The 18,965-nt window shown below is 38.2% G+C and overlaps 1 protein-coding gene across 1 annotated transcript; it reads right to left on the reverse strand.

The window, feature by feature from the left end:
* Window positions 1–1,113: 1,113 nt before the first annotated feature.
* On the reverse strand, window positions 1,114–12,307 carry MRPS30 (mitochondrial ribosomal protein S30). Its single transcript, XM_020997968.2, is given in 7 exon segments — window positions 1,114–1,497; window positions 3,954–4,130; window positions 6,455–6,560; window positions 7,248–7,393; window positions 11,722–11,943; window positions 11,946–12,164; window positions 12,167–12,307. Coding segments are annotated over 7 exon segments (1,266 nt in total). The 5' UTR covers window positions 12,279–12,307; the 3' UTR covers window positions 1,114–1,213.
* Between the last annotated feature and the right edge of the window lie 6,658 nt (window positions 12,308–18,965).

The raw sequence follows: 18,965 nt of genomic DNA on the forward strand, positions 1-18,965 counted from the left end.
GCTCATACTCTAATGGGGGAAGACTCAAAACTCAGTATGTCCAAAACAGAATTCATTATCTTAAGCCAAATCCTCCCCTTTTGAACTTATGTCAAAGGCCCACCACCCTTTAAATTACTCAGGTTCACAACACCTGTGTCAACCTCAATTTCTCTTTCACCCCATGTAATCAATCAGTTACAAAATCTTATAATTTCCTTCTCTACAATATCAATTAAATATACCCCTCTCTCCATTCACACAGCCACCCATTTCAGGTTTTCATCACCTCTTGCCTGGACTATTACAAGAGGCTTCTAATTGGTTTATCTGCCTTGAGTCTCTCCCTACTCCAGATACATTTGCAACTCAGGAACCAGTGATTTCCTAAATTTTTGGTCAAAACATGTCATGCCTCTTGCTAAATAAACCCTTTTAGCTTCAGATCAAACATAAAATCCTTTGTTTTGCATTTAAAGCTTTTCAAAACATGGCCTACTAACTTTCCAATCTTATACTCTACTTCCTTCCATAAACTGTAGAATCCAACCATACCAGCCTACTTGTATGTACACACAACACTCCTTCCTGTCTCTGTGCTTTTATCCTGGCTGTTTCCCATATCTGTAATTCTCTCTCCTCCAAACCTTGGCTTCTTTCATCATCTCAAGCATCACCTCTTCTAGGAAGCTTTGCTTTGTTCCTTCAGTTGCTTGTGCTATCTTCTGTTACCTTCCTATACTCTGCATTCATCTTGTACACACTGAATTTATATATATGGTCTCCCCTATTAGAAAGTAAGCTCTTTGTTTTTGCTTTTTCTTTGTACTGCCAGAGCTCAGCACAGTTCCTGGAACACAGTAAACATTTTAAAAAAATGCTTGTTAACTCATTGATAAAAATAGCAACCGAGTTAATTTGCCAGGTACAATGCCAAAAGGTTGGTTACAAGGCGATTTAAGCTGCTGTGGCCAAATAAAGTTATCAGCTAAGAAATGGAGTATTCCAATAGGTTTTAGTGAATGGAGTCTTCCACTGATGAAAATCACAGACAATCACAGGTATCTTAAATTAAAATTATCAACGACATTATTTGAAACAGCACAAGAAAAGCTTAAAAAAAGCACAGTAAGAAATATTTCTAAAATTTATTCCAGGTCTTTACATTAACAATTATCCCAAATCATAATTGATTTATTTTACATTCAGTGAAGTCTAAGTATTCTGAAAGTATTTATGATAGTTGTGATCTGTATTCTTCTGGTCTGTTCATTAGAAACTGGACCAACTGAAGCAAAAGTTCATCACTGAAGCCTTTAACATCACCATCTTCAATAACTTCAAAGAGAGGCCTGCTCTCTGTCCCCCAACAAATATTCTTACGAGGGTTATTCTGATCAGCCTGTGCAGTGAGTGCCAAAGTATTTAACTGATAACAAAAGAAGGCAAAATATTTTCCATCTGTGACCACACCCTGAGAGACAAATGGACGGGTAACATCAGCTTCGCTCCAGAATCCTGTAGAAAGAAGTTACATTTATGTTCACATAAATATGATTTTTTGTAGGAATGCTTACCTAGAGGAGATAAAACACAAAGACATTGATCCACAAAGTACTCAAATTTTCACAAAAGTTTCCCATTCTTACCACCCCTATCCCTCTATGACATACTACTGTGTCTTCACCTTTTTCAAACTATTGTTCACAATGGAACTAAACTTGAGGCACATCATTTAACCTCTCTAGACATACATTTCCTCATTTATGAAATGAGAGGATTGCATTAGATGCCTTCTAATAAGGTCCTTACCTTTTACTATAAATTGCAATGAACTTCATCCTGTCAACTCAAGAACCTTCATTCCCAAGATAACTCTATGAATTCTCTAAAATGATGTAGACTCAGAGCTGAAAGCACTTGATAGATATTTTTGTCCAATTCCATTGTTTCAAATGCGAGGAAACTGACACCAAGGAATGTAAGTAACTTGGTCAAGGTCAAAAACCAGGAGCAGACAAATTTCCAGACTTCTTAATTCAGTGTCCTTTCCACTGCACCAGCTGCAATCTTCCCTGTCATTACTTATTACACCCTGAGAACATCCCTACTTCCCCATCCTTTCCTAGACCATCACTTGATCTTCATCTCCCAACTGTCATTTTTTCTTTCTTTCCATTCATCTGAAAATTCAAGCGATATACCTATTTTTGATTTTTCCCATACCATCCTGCAATCTTCACCATTCCACTGAAACTATCTCCCAAAAATAATAGATTTCAACTTGTCTTCTTGGACAATCTAAACTGTCTCTTTATTTTATCTGATTTGATTCCAACACAATCACATCTTTGATCAAGAAGCCCCAACTACAATTTCTGTGACACTGTCTCCTACTAACTTTTTTCTTACTTCTAAATAGCAACTTCATTATTTGCTTCACTGCATCATCTTCTTAATATTTTGTCACCGGTTAATACCCAGGGATATATCTCTCCTTTACAATTATATTCTCTAAGGGAAAATAATCTGTTTTCATTATTTCAGTTTTATTTACATAGAGAAGACTGATAATTCTGCCTCTCCACAAACAATCCTATCCTATACCTCATCATATATTTTCACACAGAAATACCCCAGCTATAATACCATAAAATGAAACAGATTCTCAAACAGTCAAATTTCTTGATTTAGCGCACACATCTAAACTTGAAGCATATTAACAGAAGGTGTTATGTGAGGCAAGGAAGGGGGAGGAATAGATATGGCCCAAATGAATCACTGGCAAGTTCTCATCATGTATACTGTATGAGTGTACATACACACATATACATAGCATATATGCATACACACACATATAATTACAAAAAGTAAACTATAACAAAGAAAATTTCAAGTAAAGATAAAAGATATTTATATTACACATTGTAACCTCCATGCGTGCTGCTAATTTGTTTTTGGTTTTGTTTTTAATGAAGTCTACTCTAATTTTTTAGCTTATTAAAAAAAAGCTCGATAGGGTTTGGTTTAGTTTTTGCTGACTGCTCCCTTCCTGAGTTCTATGGAAAGATATTCTGCAGAGGCTTCTAACTCTGAGAAACATTTTCTCTCCCAAGCATTTTCCTAAGTTGTAAGAAGTTGCACCAGTCAAGCCACACACATGACACAACTCTGATGTAACAACCACCTCTCAAAGTTGCTGAATGGGTTGTCAGGGATAAGGAACTCCACTCTCCCCCCAAAAAAAACTATTATGATTTCAGCCACCTATAGCCTGGAAAATAAGTGTCCCCAAAAACCTTCAGGAACAGAACAAAAGTAAGATTTTGCCTTTGCTGATGACATATCAGAAACTGAGCTCCCACCCCTACTCCCAATCACCTCTTTATTCCTTTTTGGAAAGGACAGAGGATCTGAGTCCAAATTGATACACAGATATGAAAGTTCATTGTTGGTGTGGAAATATGAAGACTCATTACAGGCAGTTACATTCCATCACCCTTTACCCCTCATCCTGCAACACCTATACTAGAGTTTTCAATACCCCACTGGGATAAGCTTATTATATACTGCATCCCACTTTCACTTCTGGTGTCATATTTTACCAAGTGATTCAGGACAAGAAAGGATACGAACTACTAAAAACTATTTTTTAGTCTCAGAAAGCTTGACCCTTGCAAAGTGGGGGCTATTTATCTACAAGTTTATTTGTATTAAGCACTATATGACTACACAATGAAAACAAGCCCAAAAAGAGAAAGGACAATATAAGTTCTTACTGTCAAAGTGAAAATCATTACAATTATTACCACAGGACCTCCAAGCCTCCTAGCACAAAATCTAATTACCTTAAACAATCAAAGCTTATGTTTCCATTTTTAAATGTTAAAAATATGTCAACCTCTTCTCAAGGAAACTAAGTCCAATTAAATTACTCAATTTAAGCATATATCAAACTGTCAAATCAATCTTACCTTGATACATAGCTTGTGCACCAGTCCAAGCAAAAAGACTGGCAATGGCATTGGCTCGATAACCGACTTCTATCTGATCAGAACGATTGCTCTTCAAGAGTCTCTCCCTTTTTATTTTGTCAGGTAACAAATGGAATTGAGTGTGGCCATAACAGCATGGATCTGCTAATTTTGTCCCTGAATTCCAAAGCAAACAAAAAAGAAAAAAACGACAAAACACAACAGATGAGAATTTCTGTTAAATATTATTTTACTAATTGCTTCATGCTCTTCTGTAAATTAAATAATCTTGTATTTTTCTTTAAATTACCTTTCTTTTCTACAAGCAAAGTGTTTTATACACAAAACACAACCCCCCCATTTAAGCACAAAATCACAATGTGATAACATAAAAATAAACTAAAATGTAGCAAATAAGCTATATTTAGCAAATAAACTAAAACATAGAAAAATAGTAGCAAATAAGAGGACAGGAATAAGACTATAACATTCTACTTCAAATTTACCTGTTGATTAGTCAATTAATTGGGACTCTATTTTCTCTGTGCATTATTTTCTTCTGCAATACGATTCTATTAACAAAAGGGTAATACTAAGTCACGAGCTAAGAAACTATCACTAAATAATAGTATACTCAGTATTTGGGGAAGAAATATCACCAATTTAAAACAGAATCTAAAGATTAAAAAAGCTAAAACAAACACTGACTACCTACCTTTACAGTTGTGAGGAAAGCACTTTGTTAATCAAAATGCTCTGAAAATAGAATGATTATAAATGCCAATAGGTGAAACGGTGACCTCATATTGCAATGGTAAAGTGCAATCCCACTTAGAGGCAGAACTGTGGTATGATAATAGACGAATCAAGAGATCTGGGTTCTGATTCTAATTTTGGCTTTCTCTGGTTATATGACTGGAGAAATCAATTCAATTTCCTTATTTGTAAATACTGGGAGCTGGACTAAGTGGTCTGAAAGATCTCTTCTGGCTCTGAGTCTAAGTGCTTCACTTTACAGCCACTCCACAGTTCACTTGTACATTAGTGGCCTCTTGAACAGGTTTCTCTTAAGTCTCATTGGGGTTATAAATTGCCTTGCTACTATTTCAACAGACAAGTATGTATCAGAGAAAAGTAACAAAAATGAGTATGATACCAATTCAGCTTTTAGTTTAAGTAAATCAATGAACATTTTGTAAATGAAAACCAAAATAACACTTAAAAAATCAATTTTAGTATTTTTAAATGCATAGTTTTGAGATGACAAAGCTGCATAAATATCTTTCCTGTTTATCAAGCTTCTGTGTACGTACAGAACTACAAAATGAACTCTAAATTGAAAGCACGTGTTCCTTCTTGGTTTGCTTAACTGCTTCTTGAATAAGAATATGTCTGCATCTCTAATATGAACAGTTCTTAAAACAGGCATACCATGTTGTATTGCACTTCACAGATATGGCACTTTTTTTTTTAATAAATTGAAAGTTTGTGGCAACTCAGCGTCCAGCAAAATCTATCGATGCCATTTTCCCAACAGCATATGCTCACAGTATGTCTGTGTCACATTTTGGTAATTTTCACAATATTTCAAACTTCTTTATTACATCTGTTAAGGTGATCTGTGATCAGTGAGCTTTGATGTTACTACTGTAATTATTTTGGGGTACCACAAACAGCATCCATATAAGAGTGCTAGACAGATAAATGTTTTGTCTGTTCTGACTGCTCCACCAACCGGTTGTTCCCCGTATATATGTGTGTATCTCTCTCTCTCTCTCTCTCTCTCTCTCTCTCTCTCTCTCTCTCTCCCCCTCTTTCCCTCCCCCCTCAGGCCTCCCTTTTCCCTGAGACACAACAATATTGAAGAATTACATAAACTTACTAGATAAAGCAGCAGCAGGGCTTAAGAGAACTGACTCCAATTCTGAAATCTGTACTGAGGGTAAAATACTATCAAACAGCATTGTATGCCATAGAGAAATAAATGCAGCAAATTTTGTTGTCATCTTATTTTAAGAAATAGCCACAGCCACCCCAACTTTCAGCAATGATCACCCTGATCAGTCAGTGGTAATCAACATCAAGGCAACAACCTTCACCAACAAAAAGATTATGACTCACTGAAAGCTCAGATGACAGTCAGCAATTTTTAGCAATAAAATTATTTTTAAATTAAGACATGTACAAATTTTTTTGACATAGTACTAATGCACATTTAATAGACTACAACAGCATGTAAATATAAACTTTATATGCAGAGAAATAAAAAAATTCTTATGACTTTATCACTTCATTGCAATATTTGCTTTATTGTATGATCTGGAGCCAAACCTGCAATATCTCCAAGGTATGCCTATACAAGAATTACCAATGCCTGTAGAATGACTGTATGTTATAGTATTTAGATTCAAACATTTGGGCACCAACAATTAATTTCTCTATCTCACACACACACACAAAGTTACAACACAAGTTACATTACCTCTAAGAGAAAAACTCACCTATAAATATGTTATTTTCATACTGTCGTCTGAATAATGGAAGTTTGTCTGGTTTACAATTCAGAACAGGAATTTCTATTGGAATAGAGTAATCCAATGGCACAAACTTAAGGAAAAAAGTTACAAGTATTAAATCTTAACAGTAGCAATAACATATATCCTTTTATTACTATCTACCAAAATGTAAATTAACATATTAATCACTAAAATAGATGTATTAGATCAAGTTTTTGAAACGCAATTTGAACAATTAATGTAGGAGCAAAGAAAAGTTTGTCAGTTTTCTTGTTTTTCCTCAGAACTATAAATATGATACACAGCCCAATTCAAAAACATACTACTTTGGATAAAAGGATTTTCTCTTACAGTTTAAGACTATAACTATAAAACTGCACCCAAAAAAATTGTTTTTATAATAGGAAAAAAAAGTTAACCAACAAACTTACTCCCATACAGACACTACTGTACTATACTATTCTCTCTCTCTCTCTGTGTAGGTGTGTGTGTGTGTGTGTGTGTATATATATATATATATATATATATATATATAATATATATATATATGCATATATAAATATAATAACTACTAGATTAACCATATAGTAATAAAGTAAGACCTATATGGAATATTTGTAAAATGAACAGAAAACCAGAGATAAAAGGCTCATAATCCTAATTTAATATTACATAGCTGGGCAAATTATTTACTATTAGTTTTTTCCATACATAATGGGCCAGTCATAAAGGTCATGGTTTAAAGTAATATAGATCATATTTAAAGGAAAATTCTTACCTCTGAAAGTTGTTTTGGTATACGAATCTGGCTATGTGGTTTATCATCTATCTGGTATCGTAATGCATCAACTCTACCTCGACGATGACCTTTTGGAATAATTTCTTCACCACGCCACCAGTAAAAGTGAACTGGACGTTTAAAGTCTAACAAAAAATGTATATATTTTCATTTAGTGAACTTAATTATGTTAGTTCTTACACCACAGACCACTAATTTTAACATTAAATGTTTGATTAAACACTAAATGCCTGAAGCAAACCAGATATCTTAATCCAAAATAATTTTAACAATATTTTTCAATGTGCTGAAAGGATCAGGTTTGAGGCTAGTAATTTAACATTAAATTATTCTGATTTAAATATACTGTTACAGAAGAATATTCTTGGTGAGAAGCACTCAAATCTCTGAGCCTCAATTTCTTCACCTATAAAAATGCCTATAGCTACTTGCCTTGCAGGGCTGTCAAGAGAAAAAAGATTTGTAAATTTTAAGGTCCTATATAAACTTGAACTATTTTTATTTTTATTATAGTTATTCTTCACCAGTCTCAGGGTAAAAATCTGTTCCTCCTACTTCCTTCATCCTAGACCCTTTAATTTACTCTGGGATTTAGTTCCCTTAAGTTTTCACTCTTGCATTTTCAATATCTCCCTTCCCTCCCCTCTGTCTATAAAAATGCACCATCATCTGTATTCTTGAATCTAGAGCATCCTCTGGTTCTTCCACATCTGGTTGTATCCTCCTTGTCTTCAACAGCTCTTCTTCCTGTTCCACAAAGTTGGGTGTCTTCCAATGCTCTGTCCTGAGCTTTTAACATTTAACTGCCTCTTTACTTTCTTCATGATATCTCATCTACCCTCTGGGTTTCAATTATCATGCAACTCTATGCATTTATCCAGAACAGCACCTATGCTTGGAATACACACTCCATCTTCTCCTCTGCCTTGGAGAAACATTCTTGTTCTTCAGCACTCAACTTGAAGTACTAACTACTGCACATAACCTTCCTAGATGTCCCAAATGAACATGCCCTCTCTCACCTCCACTCTGCCCTACTTAATCTGGACCACATCACCACTACTTGGCATTATACTTATCTGGGAACATTAGCTCCCCTCATCCTCAGCAGAATATATGCTCTTTAAGAAAAAGGATGGTTCATATTTTATCTTTGCTTCTACACTTCCTAATACAGTGTCTTACACATAATATATATTTAAGGAATGTTTGTATCTTGGGAGATCATCAGGAAAGATGGAAGAGAAGAATTTAAAGCATATTAAAGCATATTAGTGAACATCCACATTAAGGAGGAAGATGGAACAGCAACAGTGGCTTGGAATTAAAAAGTAGGAAATGAAGGTAAGAAAATAGAAAATGTAAAGAAGAAATAGCTGGTCAATTGCCAAATGTGACAGAAAACTCCAGGCATGATGACTGGAAAAAAAGCTGTTAGACTTGGCAATTAGGAAGTCAGCTTCACCTTTGAAAGGGCCATTCCACTACTGCAATGGAAATAGAAACCAGATTACAAGGGGCTAAGCAACAAGTGGATGGGCAGAAGTAAAAGTAGAAATCATAGACAGACAATAAGAAATCAAAGGAACTAACCTGTTCCTTTGTAAGTATGAAGATTAAAAATGAAAGGGAAGTAGCATGAAAAGGGGCAGCTAGGTTTTTCAGTGAATAGATTGCTGGGCCTAGAGTCAGGAAGACTCATCTTCAGGAGTACAAATATGGCCTCAGACACTTAACTAGCTATGTGACCCTAGGAAAGTCACTTAATCCTGTTTGCCTCAATTTCTTCATCTGTAAAATGAAGTGTAGAAGAAAATGGCAAAACACTGCAGTATCTTTGCTAAGAAAACTCCAAACAGGGTCACGAAGAGTCAAGTAAGACTGAAAAATGACTGAACAGCTTGAAAAGACATTCCCTTACTCAAGGGAAGGGTTTGTTTTCTATTTACTATTATTTTTTTAATATATGAATGACCTGTAAGAGTCCATGAAGAGGGAGAAATTAAAGAATCAAGAGAATGTTTGTTAGAACAAGGGCCTAGAAAGGAAAGAAAAAGATGAGAAAAGATACAAAATGGTGAGCAAAGAACAGACTTCCTGCCTTAGTTTTATGCTGAAACTATGGGAGTGGGGTACTGAAAAACTTTGGAATAAACACCACAGGGTACGTGCTAGGGTTGTTGAGCAGCAGAGAGGGTCCAAGCAATGTTACAAAGTATAAATTTATAATGAATGAAATGAGGGATTTTGTGATTTTTTCCAGCACTGGATGGAGGGGACACTACACTGACTGAGGCAGGGCAATGTAGGAACCATAAGAAGTCAGGGTTTTAGTTTTGTATTTACCACAGTATTGTGAAGCTGTGCATGTGGAATCACCATACTTTAAGAGATAGAAAGGGCTTTAGAGATTATCTAATACAGCTGCTCATTTTATTATTTTTTAAGAGCATTTACAATCTGATCTATTACTGATAAGACATTTTACTCCAAGTCTGCTCCCTTGTCCTTTACCAAATCATTCAATGAATTCTCATTCTGATAAGTCAAATAAGTTGTATATATAAAACCTTAGTTTTCTCACTTTTAAAATGGACATGATACCAACAACTTAAAGATTTGATAAGAATCGGTACAATCATTTATAAAAGGCTTAATACTTAGGGGTAGGGCAGCTTCACTTTGAATACAGTACAGAATTTATAATTTTATTATTATAGCACTCTTCTTGATAAAACCCAGAATGCATCTGGTCAAGGACCCTTTATCTTGCCTTTTTAAAATACGCATTTTTTGAGGCCTATTATATTCCGTGTTTCTGATTCTTTGGTACTCAATTTATCAAATCATTAGGCTGTAAGTGCACTCTCTGTCCCCTCTCTCTCTACACATACACAGGGGGGCAAATACATATATGTAAATATATGTAATTTATCACTTGCTTTTAACATTCTTCTTAAATTCTGAGTTCCAAATTCTACAACAGCTTAATTTACAGATGACCTCTCTAGGCCTGTTTGGCCCTGTGACTCTCACAGTACTTTCTTATACCTTTTGTGCACTTTTCATATTCTCCATACTTTCCATATTCTCATCTACTCTCCACTGGAAATGAAATGTCTACGGTCATTTAGCTGTTTATTAGCGGACAAAAATAATAGCTTACTTTAATGTAATGTAATGTAGGTTTACATAAGGATGTGCTTTCAATACCTTTAGAAGTAACCCTTCTGCCTCTTCACAACTAGGGCAGTGATCTCATTTCACCAAAGAATCACAGAATGGAAGAGCTAGAAGGGCTTTAGATCCAAAGAAAACCAATTTCCTCATTTCACCTGAGAAAACTGAGGCCAAGTGCAAAGTGATTTGTCGGGAAAACTCGGGTTCAAATTCAGCCTCAGAAATTTCCTAGCTGTATGACTCTGACTGGGCAAGTCACTTAACTGGTCTGCCTCAGTTTCTCACCTGTAAAATGGGAATAATCAAAGCAACTAAATCACACAGCTATCGTAAAGACAACAACAATTATTATTACAGGTAATATTTATATCGTGCTTACTATGTGCTAAGCACTAAAAGTATTAATCACTTTAAAATTATCATTTGATCCTCACACTGGGATGCCCAGTGTCCCACAGTTAGTGTCTAGGGAAAGATTTGAACTATGTTTTCCTGACTCCAGGCTCTGCCCTCTATCCACCCCACCACCTAGCTACAAAATGTTCTGAAAACCTAAAGATGCTATACAATGCTATCATTATAATTACTATTATTTGTTCAAGGTCATTCTGCTTCTAAGTGTCAAGGCCTTGGACCTTACAGCCTGCATCCTGAGATGTGCCTGAATGACACAAAAACCACCTGGGTGGCCCACTGGGATACGGCAGGATCTGGAGTCAGGAAGACCAGAGTCAAATCTGCCCAATTACTTGGCTATGGGTGCTGGAGCAAGTTGCTTAAGCTGTTTGTAAAATAAGGATAATAATTGCGTCTCCTTCCCAGATCGGTTTTTGAGGATAACATGCAATATTTGTAAAGCCATATGTACATGTGAGCTACTATTATTATTTTTATTATTGCTATTATTGAATGTCCTAACCTAGTTCTATGGGCCACCTCATGGAGAAGTACATCCCTTGCTTGGTACAATGGCACCAAAAGGCGATTTGCAATCAGAATTCGTTGGTTGTAATTCCTGAAGCTACTGTGGTGTTTGTGAATTAAAAGTAAGTTTCTTCATGCGCAGGAGAGAAGAAAAGGGGAGGGAATGGCGGGAAGAAGACCTGGTAGTGGATGTGGGGGGTGAAACACTGGAGGAAAGCGGGGTCCTGGGAGCAAGAGGGAGAAGGGGGGGTCCTAGGGGCAAGAGGAAGGGGGGGTCCTGGGGACTGGGGGGAGGAGGCAGAGAAAAGGCCTGGAGCGGGGGGCGGGCCGGCGGGCCTCGGACACTCACCTAGGGCTGCGGCGGCGAGGCTTGGGTTGTGGGGGATCAACAGGCCGGTCAGTGAGGCCACGAGCTGCTGGAGGAGGGGCGAGGCCACGAACTCCTGCTGCTGGTAGAGCGGGGCCCACTTCTTGCGTTTCAGGTGGAAGTGCTCCTGCAGGAGGCAGTCGCACACGGCCGAGCGCAGCGGGGCCAGGTCGGCCGGGCCGCCGGGCTCGCCCGGGCCGGGGGCGGGGGCAGGGGCAGGCCGCTCAGGTAGACGGTCTTGGTGAAGCTCTGGTACCAGCGGTCTGCATTGAGGGCGAAGGTCTGCGGATACACGACGTACTTGAGGCGCTGCAGCTTCGTGAGCACGCGCAGCTTCGCTTCCACTGAGGGCGCGTCGTGCGCCTCCTGGTGCCACCGGTCCACCCGACGCTGCCGGGCCGCCTGGCTTTTGGCCGTGAGCGAGCCACCACCGGCGGGTACCGCGCCGCCGAGGCCGCGGGAGCGGCGACCTCGGCCGCGGTGTGCAGCTGCAGTGCCCGGCCGCACGGCCGCAACCTCACCCGAATGGAGGCCGCCATCTTTGGCCCGGGGGCTCAGGCGGAGCTTCGAGGCCGATGATTGGACCGCTTGCACGTAGACGCCGGGTATAGAACCGACCAATCGGAAAGCAAAATCACGAATGCGGGCATGCGTAAGAGCGAAATGTAAGGCGTTTACGCGACGAAATGGCGTCATTAAACGCGGAACCAATGAAATTTTTCTCTTAGCTTGGTTCTTCCCGGGGGCGGGATTTTTGGAGCAGAAAAATCTGTATCAGTCTTCCGTTCCCTGACCTTTCTTTTTAACCAGAGTTAAACGTCAGACTTTGAAATGCCACTTAAAATGCAGTTAGGAATAAGGCCAAGTACCTTCGTCCTGTCAGCTGTTTGACGAGAGATTTTTTTGTTTTTTTCCAAATGCCTTTTAGTTTTTCAATAACTCTTTAGTCCACCTTTGCCCGTCACTCCAGGGCTACTTGATAAGTCTCGCAATGTACATAGTACATAGGATCGTGGATTTAGAGCTGAAAGGGAGCTCAAAGGCCATCTAGTCCTGCGGCTCAACCTTTCCTTGTCATGGACCACTTTGGTGATCTGGTGAAACCCATGGACCCTTTCTTAATAAAAAAAAAAAATAGGGAAGCAAGTTTATTGCAATACAGTTAGCAAAATATATTTTCAAAGAGTACACGGACCCTAGATTAAGAACCTCTCAAGTAGTCTAAACTCCTCTTTTTACTGAGGAAAGAAAACAAGTCCAGAAAAGTAAAGCAACTTTGCCCAAGGTCAGACAGATAGTAAGAGGCAGATCTAGGCTAGGACATGAATGGATCTCTGGAAACTAAATTCATTGCCCTTTCCAATGCATCTGGAGCTGGAAAGGATTTAACACCTCATTTTATGTATAAGGAAAAAGTGACACAAGAATTTAAATGACTGGTGAAATACATTTAAAGAATAAATTTCTGTAAAGTATTGTCATTGGAATATATTAATTCATCAAAGCAAAGAGTAAGTATAGTTTAGTGAAAAGAGCTCTGGATTTTGTGTCCTGTGTCATGCCTGAAAATAAATGACCAAAGAGTCACAGAGGTTTGCAACTGCTGTTAACTCTAAAAATACCAAAGAACTGAATTAGGTTATCACAACCACAGTTAACTCTAAGTAATAAAATAAAACAAAGTGAAAACAGAGCACTAACAGTGGTCTTAAGCAAAAAGCTTTCTTTATTCCATTGGAGGAAAACTAGACACATGTTCCAGGGCTTCAACTAGCGGACATCTGCTTTAGTGTGGCCAAATCTCAATGCATATAGCAATGGTTGCAGAGAGATCTGTAATCCTGACAATGAGGGCTAAGAGCAAAAATGACACAAGTTTGATTCATAGCTGGTTTCATAACAAGACATGGGTCCTGCAGGTGCTTGTCCAAGCTCAGGGACCATGTGGTGCTGATGCAGAAACAATTCTGGGATTTTGCTGCAGCTGAGTTCATACAGAGGGTGAGCACAAAGGATTGTTGTTATGTCAAGCTCAGGGCACAGCTTACCTCCTGTGCCTTAGCTCTGGAAAACAGAGTATCTCCTAACAGTAAAAAGAGAGGGGTGGTCTTCACATGGGCATCCTGACACCTAAAACTGGGATTCAAGTCCCTCTCTCAGCCCCTTACTCCTTTTGCAACCTGAGGCAAGTCTTTTGCCTTTGCTGGGCTTCAGTTTCCTTTGAAGTATTGGGATGGGATCAGGATTGGCATCCATGTCCTTACCCCTTATGTGTAGGTGCACACTATAGATCAGGTGTGGATCCTCTTCTCTATATATTCCTTTGGTGCTCTAATCAGCTCCCATGGGTTCAGTGGTCATTGTAGATAACTCCCAAATTGATATCTCTCCCTCATCTCTCTCCTGACCACCAGTACTACATCATCAACTGACCCATGAACATTCCCTCCTCTATGTCCTATTGGTATCTCAACTCCCAAACTTATCACCAAGTTCAAAACAGAACTGTTCTTTCCTTTAAACTGATCTTCTACTCTTCCCTACTTCTGTAAAGTGCACCCAGGGTCACAAACTCAGAGGTGCCCTGTCCCCATCCCTGAAACTGGTTTGTATTTGCTTATCTGTAAATTCTTTGAGGGCAGGGCCTGTTTTGCTTTTGCCTTTGTCTCCCCAGTATCTTGACTCTTTGTTCTCCCCTTGTTGAAAAGTCTTATCAGTTCATTCTCCACAGCATCTCTTATATCCATCCTCTTCTCTCCACTAATATCATCTGGGTCCTAATTCATGTCCTCATAATGTCTTGACGATACTATTGCAGTAACTTCTCAGTCATCAAACTCTCCACTCTCCAATTCATCCTCCACACAGTTGCCAATTTGAAATTCGTAAAGCCTGTATCTGATTCTGTCATTCCTCTGCTCAGGAGGCTTCAGTGACTTCCTATTGCTTCCAAGATAGAATTCCAACCTGTTTTTCCAGACTGACCATGTTGTTTGTTTCCAACAAACTTTATTTGTTTTTTGTTTTTTGTTTTGGTTTTTTTGCTTTTTTGCTTTTTGGTGAGGCAATTGGGGTTAAGTGACTTGCCCAGGGTCACCCAACTAGTAAGTGTTAACTGTCTGAGGCTGGATTTGAACTCAGGTCCTCCTAACTTCAAGGCCAGAGCTCTATTCACTGAGCCACCTAGCTGCCTCCAACAAGCTTTATTTGTTTAGAGTTAACAGCAGTTGCATAACTTCTGTGACTTTCTGGTCATTTATTTTCAAACTTGACATAGGACTCAAAATCCAGAGGTCTTTTCACTAAACTATACTGACTCTTTGCTTTGATGAATTAATATATTCCAATGACAAGAAGCATTGCTTCTTTTCACACACTATATGTTCTAATCCAATAAACATTTATTAAGTGCCTACTGTGTGCCAGGCACTACTTTAAGTACTGGGGATACAATGATAAAACGAAAAAATGGTATCTGCCCTCAAAGCATTTACAATGTAAAGGGGAGACAACACACAAAAGGAGGCAGGAGTAGGATGGGAGTGGGGAAGGAGAGATAGGACACTGGAGCTAGTCTGTATGGAGGCATCTTGTTCGGTGGACTTGAAACCAGGCAAAGCAGCAGATGCAAAGGGGAGTGAGCCAGAAAGTCCAGGTTCTTCCCTCTATAAAAAAAAGGCACTGCAAAGAGTTTGGTGCTCAGCCCTCCAATCAGAGGGGGTAGGAGAGTGAGGAATGTGTCAATCAGAGCTTAAGTTAGCAGCCTGGTGGTGAATTTAGAAGTGATGAATTTATGCTGAGAGGGGCATCTTGTTCTGTGAACTTGAAACCAGGCAGAGCAGCAGATGCAGAGTGAAGTGAGCCAAATTAGCCTACTTCCCATATATGACATTCCATCTGCCACCTCTGTGGCTTTGCACAAAATATCCTTACCTCTTTGGAACACTTTCCTTCCTCACTTTTGCCTTTTATCATCCTCTCTTCCTTTAAGGGTCAGCTTAAGTACCATCTCCTGTAAAAGGTCTGTCCTAATTATCCCAAATTTTAATGATACCCTACTCCCATCCTTGAAATTATTTTGTATTCTATATTTGCTTATCTGTGTATATGTTATTCCTCTCTCCTCTCCCCAGGAGAATGTAAATCCGTTGAGGGTAGGGGCTGTTTTGCTCTTTCCTACATCATCATTTCCTAGCATGATACCTGCCACACATAGGTGCTTAGTAAACATTTGTTGAACTGAACAGAATGCTAAATCCATCATACTACATTGGAAAGAGCCCTTGATTTAGAGTGAACGGGACAAATCCTGGTTCTCCTTCTTGCTACCTCTGTTACCCTAGGCAAATCACTAAACCTCTCTGGAGGTTCTTCTCTCATCTATAAAATGAAAGAGTGGAATTGAAAGACTTCTGATGCTCCTCTAAGCTCTAAGATTATTATCTTTCTGAATAAAATTAAAACCTTCACTCTCCCTACATGACTGATCTGTCTCTTTCTAGTCATGCCTTTCTCTCTGATAATATCCCTTACACAGTTCTGTTATATAGGCCTTTGTTGGTAATATGATACAGCCTACTACATGCCTACCATGTCCTCTCCATTGCTTCTTAACAGTGTTCCAATTTAATTTCTTTAAGAAAGTGTCATTTCATGATTTGTAGCCATATACTATAGTTATATAACATCATTGGAGGGGCAGCTGGTAGCGCAGTGGTTAGAGCACCAGGCCTGCAGTCAGTAAGTCCTGAGTTCAAAGAAGGCCTTAAACACTGGGCAAATCACTTTATCCTGTTTGCCTCAGTTTACTCATCTTTAAAATGAGCTGGAGAAAGAAACAGCAAATCATTCTAGCATCTTTGCCAAAAAAGCCCCAAACGAGGTCATGAAGACCTGAACAAACATCATTCTAAGAATACTCATTTTAAAACATGGGCCTTTGTTCTGGCCAAACTTGGAGGCTTTACAAGTACTGAACAATTTCACCAATTCAATATTCTGTCTTCCTGCTGTTTGTTTACTCTTGGGTCCAGTTCATAGTCCATTTGTAGTGATTTTCCTTTCCAAAATATAATGCCTCCAAGTAAATAATAAAATGTTATGCCTCCAAGTTTGCCTGGAACAAAGGCCCACTTTTTAACATGAATATTCTTCTAGTGATACTATATAATGGCATTATGTGGCTACAAATAATGAAATATCACTTTCTCTAAAGAAATAAAATTGGAGGTCATTCTAAGAAGCAATGGAGAGGAGATAGTGGGCAAAAGGTAAGCTGTATCACATTACCAGCAAACATCATTGTATCAGGTTTATGACTAGGCCATCAAATGTCTCATGATATTCTGGAAAACATGCAATATTCATCCATTTAGTTTTTCATTTTTGCAGTTAACTCTTGAACTTTTTTGAGTGATTATGAATCACATTGAGGAGGCTCTGCAACCTTTTAGAACTTGATGCAGTTAGCACATTGTCATTAATAAACAGGAGCATCTAAAAGACCTGATCTTTAGGGAATGTTTGACTAATATGTATCTCTTTGTTTTATTCCTCTCAATATTAATAAGCATAGGACTTGAAAATAAATTTATTTCTATTGTTACATCTTTCAAGAAATCACATATGATAAATGTATGAGACATACCTATAGGAGAACCTAAGATTTTAGTCTGTTCTGCCAAATTAAATGTCATCAGAAAATAACAGTGATTTTTTTTTCATTCTTTGCACCTTTCAATCAATAGTATGACGAGAAGGTGGTCTGCTATAGAATAGGGAGCAGCTAGGTGGCACAGTGGATAGAGTGCTGGGCCTGGGAATCAGGAAGACCTGAGTTCAAATCCTGCCTCAGACATTTACTAGCTATGTGACCCTGGGCAAGTCACTTAAGCCTGTTTGTCTCAATTTCCTCTTCTGTAAAATAAGCTGGAGAAGGAAGTGGCAAACCACTCCAATATCTTTGCCAAGAAAACCCCAGATAGGGTCATGAGGAGTCAGAAATGACTGAAAAATGACTAAACAACAAACAGCTATAAAATATAATTTGTGAAGACTATTCTCACAAAAAAATTTGTGGTGGTGGGAAAGTAGGCATATTGGTAGGTAGTTATTTTAGAATAATAATCATAATAATATGCCATTTATGTTGTTACTTTTCTGTTTGCTATCCTCCCTTCTTTCAGAGTTAGATCCCTTAAAACTGAAAATTGTGTCACCTGTAACATGTACATCCTGTTTAATCAAGTACACATACTTGGCCTAATTCAGCTATTCTTCCCATCTTAATTTTCTTTAATACTATTTCTACTTTATCATGCCACACCTCAGAGACTATAATGTTAACAGTTCTCATGTGTGACCCCACTGTCATTGATGGAAAAAATAAATCAGACCACATAAAGAAAAATTATACACTAAGTAGATTCACCAATTAAAAGAATAAATAATATTACAAACTCTGTTATAATACCATTTCTAACTCCTCTCTTTGGCTTCATCCATGTTTTTGTCATAATAGCTGGTATGAAGTTTTCAGATGAGGAGTAATGAACTCAGTAAATATTCAGTTGCTATTACAATAACAATAGCACATATTATAATAGCCCAGTGTTTTGAGGTTTACAAAGCAATTTCCTTATAACTCTGTCCAGATATAGATAGCATAAAGGCACTGTAACACTTCTATGACCTGTGCCTAGGATTGTCCCACAACAGTGTAGCTTCTGGCACAGGTCATGTCTACCTGTCCTGTTTGAGTTGGCTAATTCACCCAAACTCAGCCTAGCAGATCTGGGTTCCCAGAATACAACCACAACCACATGATTACAATTCAAGCTCAAGATTCTAAGGGTAACTCTCTCATGGGGGCATATGTTTACCACCATAGTTCCTGAGCCCCCACTGGTATGCTTACCATCTGTACAAAATGAATCACAATAATTCCCCTAGCTCTTAAACGTAAAATATTTAATAATAATGTAAAAGCAATAATTAACCCACCACAATTATTCAATATAAAGTAATGTAGAAGTAATTAATATACCACAGTTAATTTGTATAACAGGGTTATTTTAATGTTTATCTACTAATGTATACAGTATCCTTGGGGGAGAATGGGTACATACTTATAGAAAATTAGCAGGGAGACATGTGATTAATTCTTGACGGCAAGCCCTTCTTTGCAAGACTTTGACCCCTTCATGTAGAATCTGCACCATATTAGT

This window comes from Phascolarctos cinereus, unplaced genomic scaffold (assembly GCF_003287225.1).
Source record: "Phascolarctos cinereus isolate Bilbo 61053 unplaced genomic scaffold, phaCin_HiC Scaffold_4;HRSCAF=312, whole genome shotgun sequence".
In the NCBI taxonomy this organism is placed as follows: Eukaryota; Metazoa; Chordata; class Mammalia; order Diprotodontia; family Phascolarctidae; genus Phascolarctos; species Phascolarctos cinereus.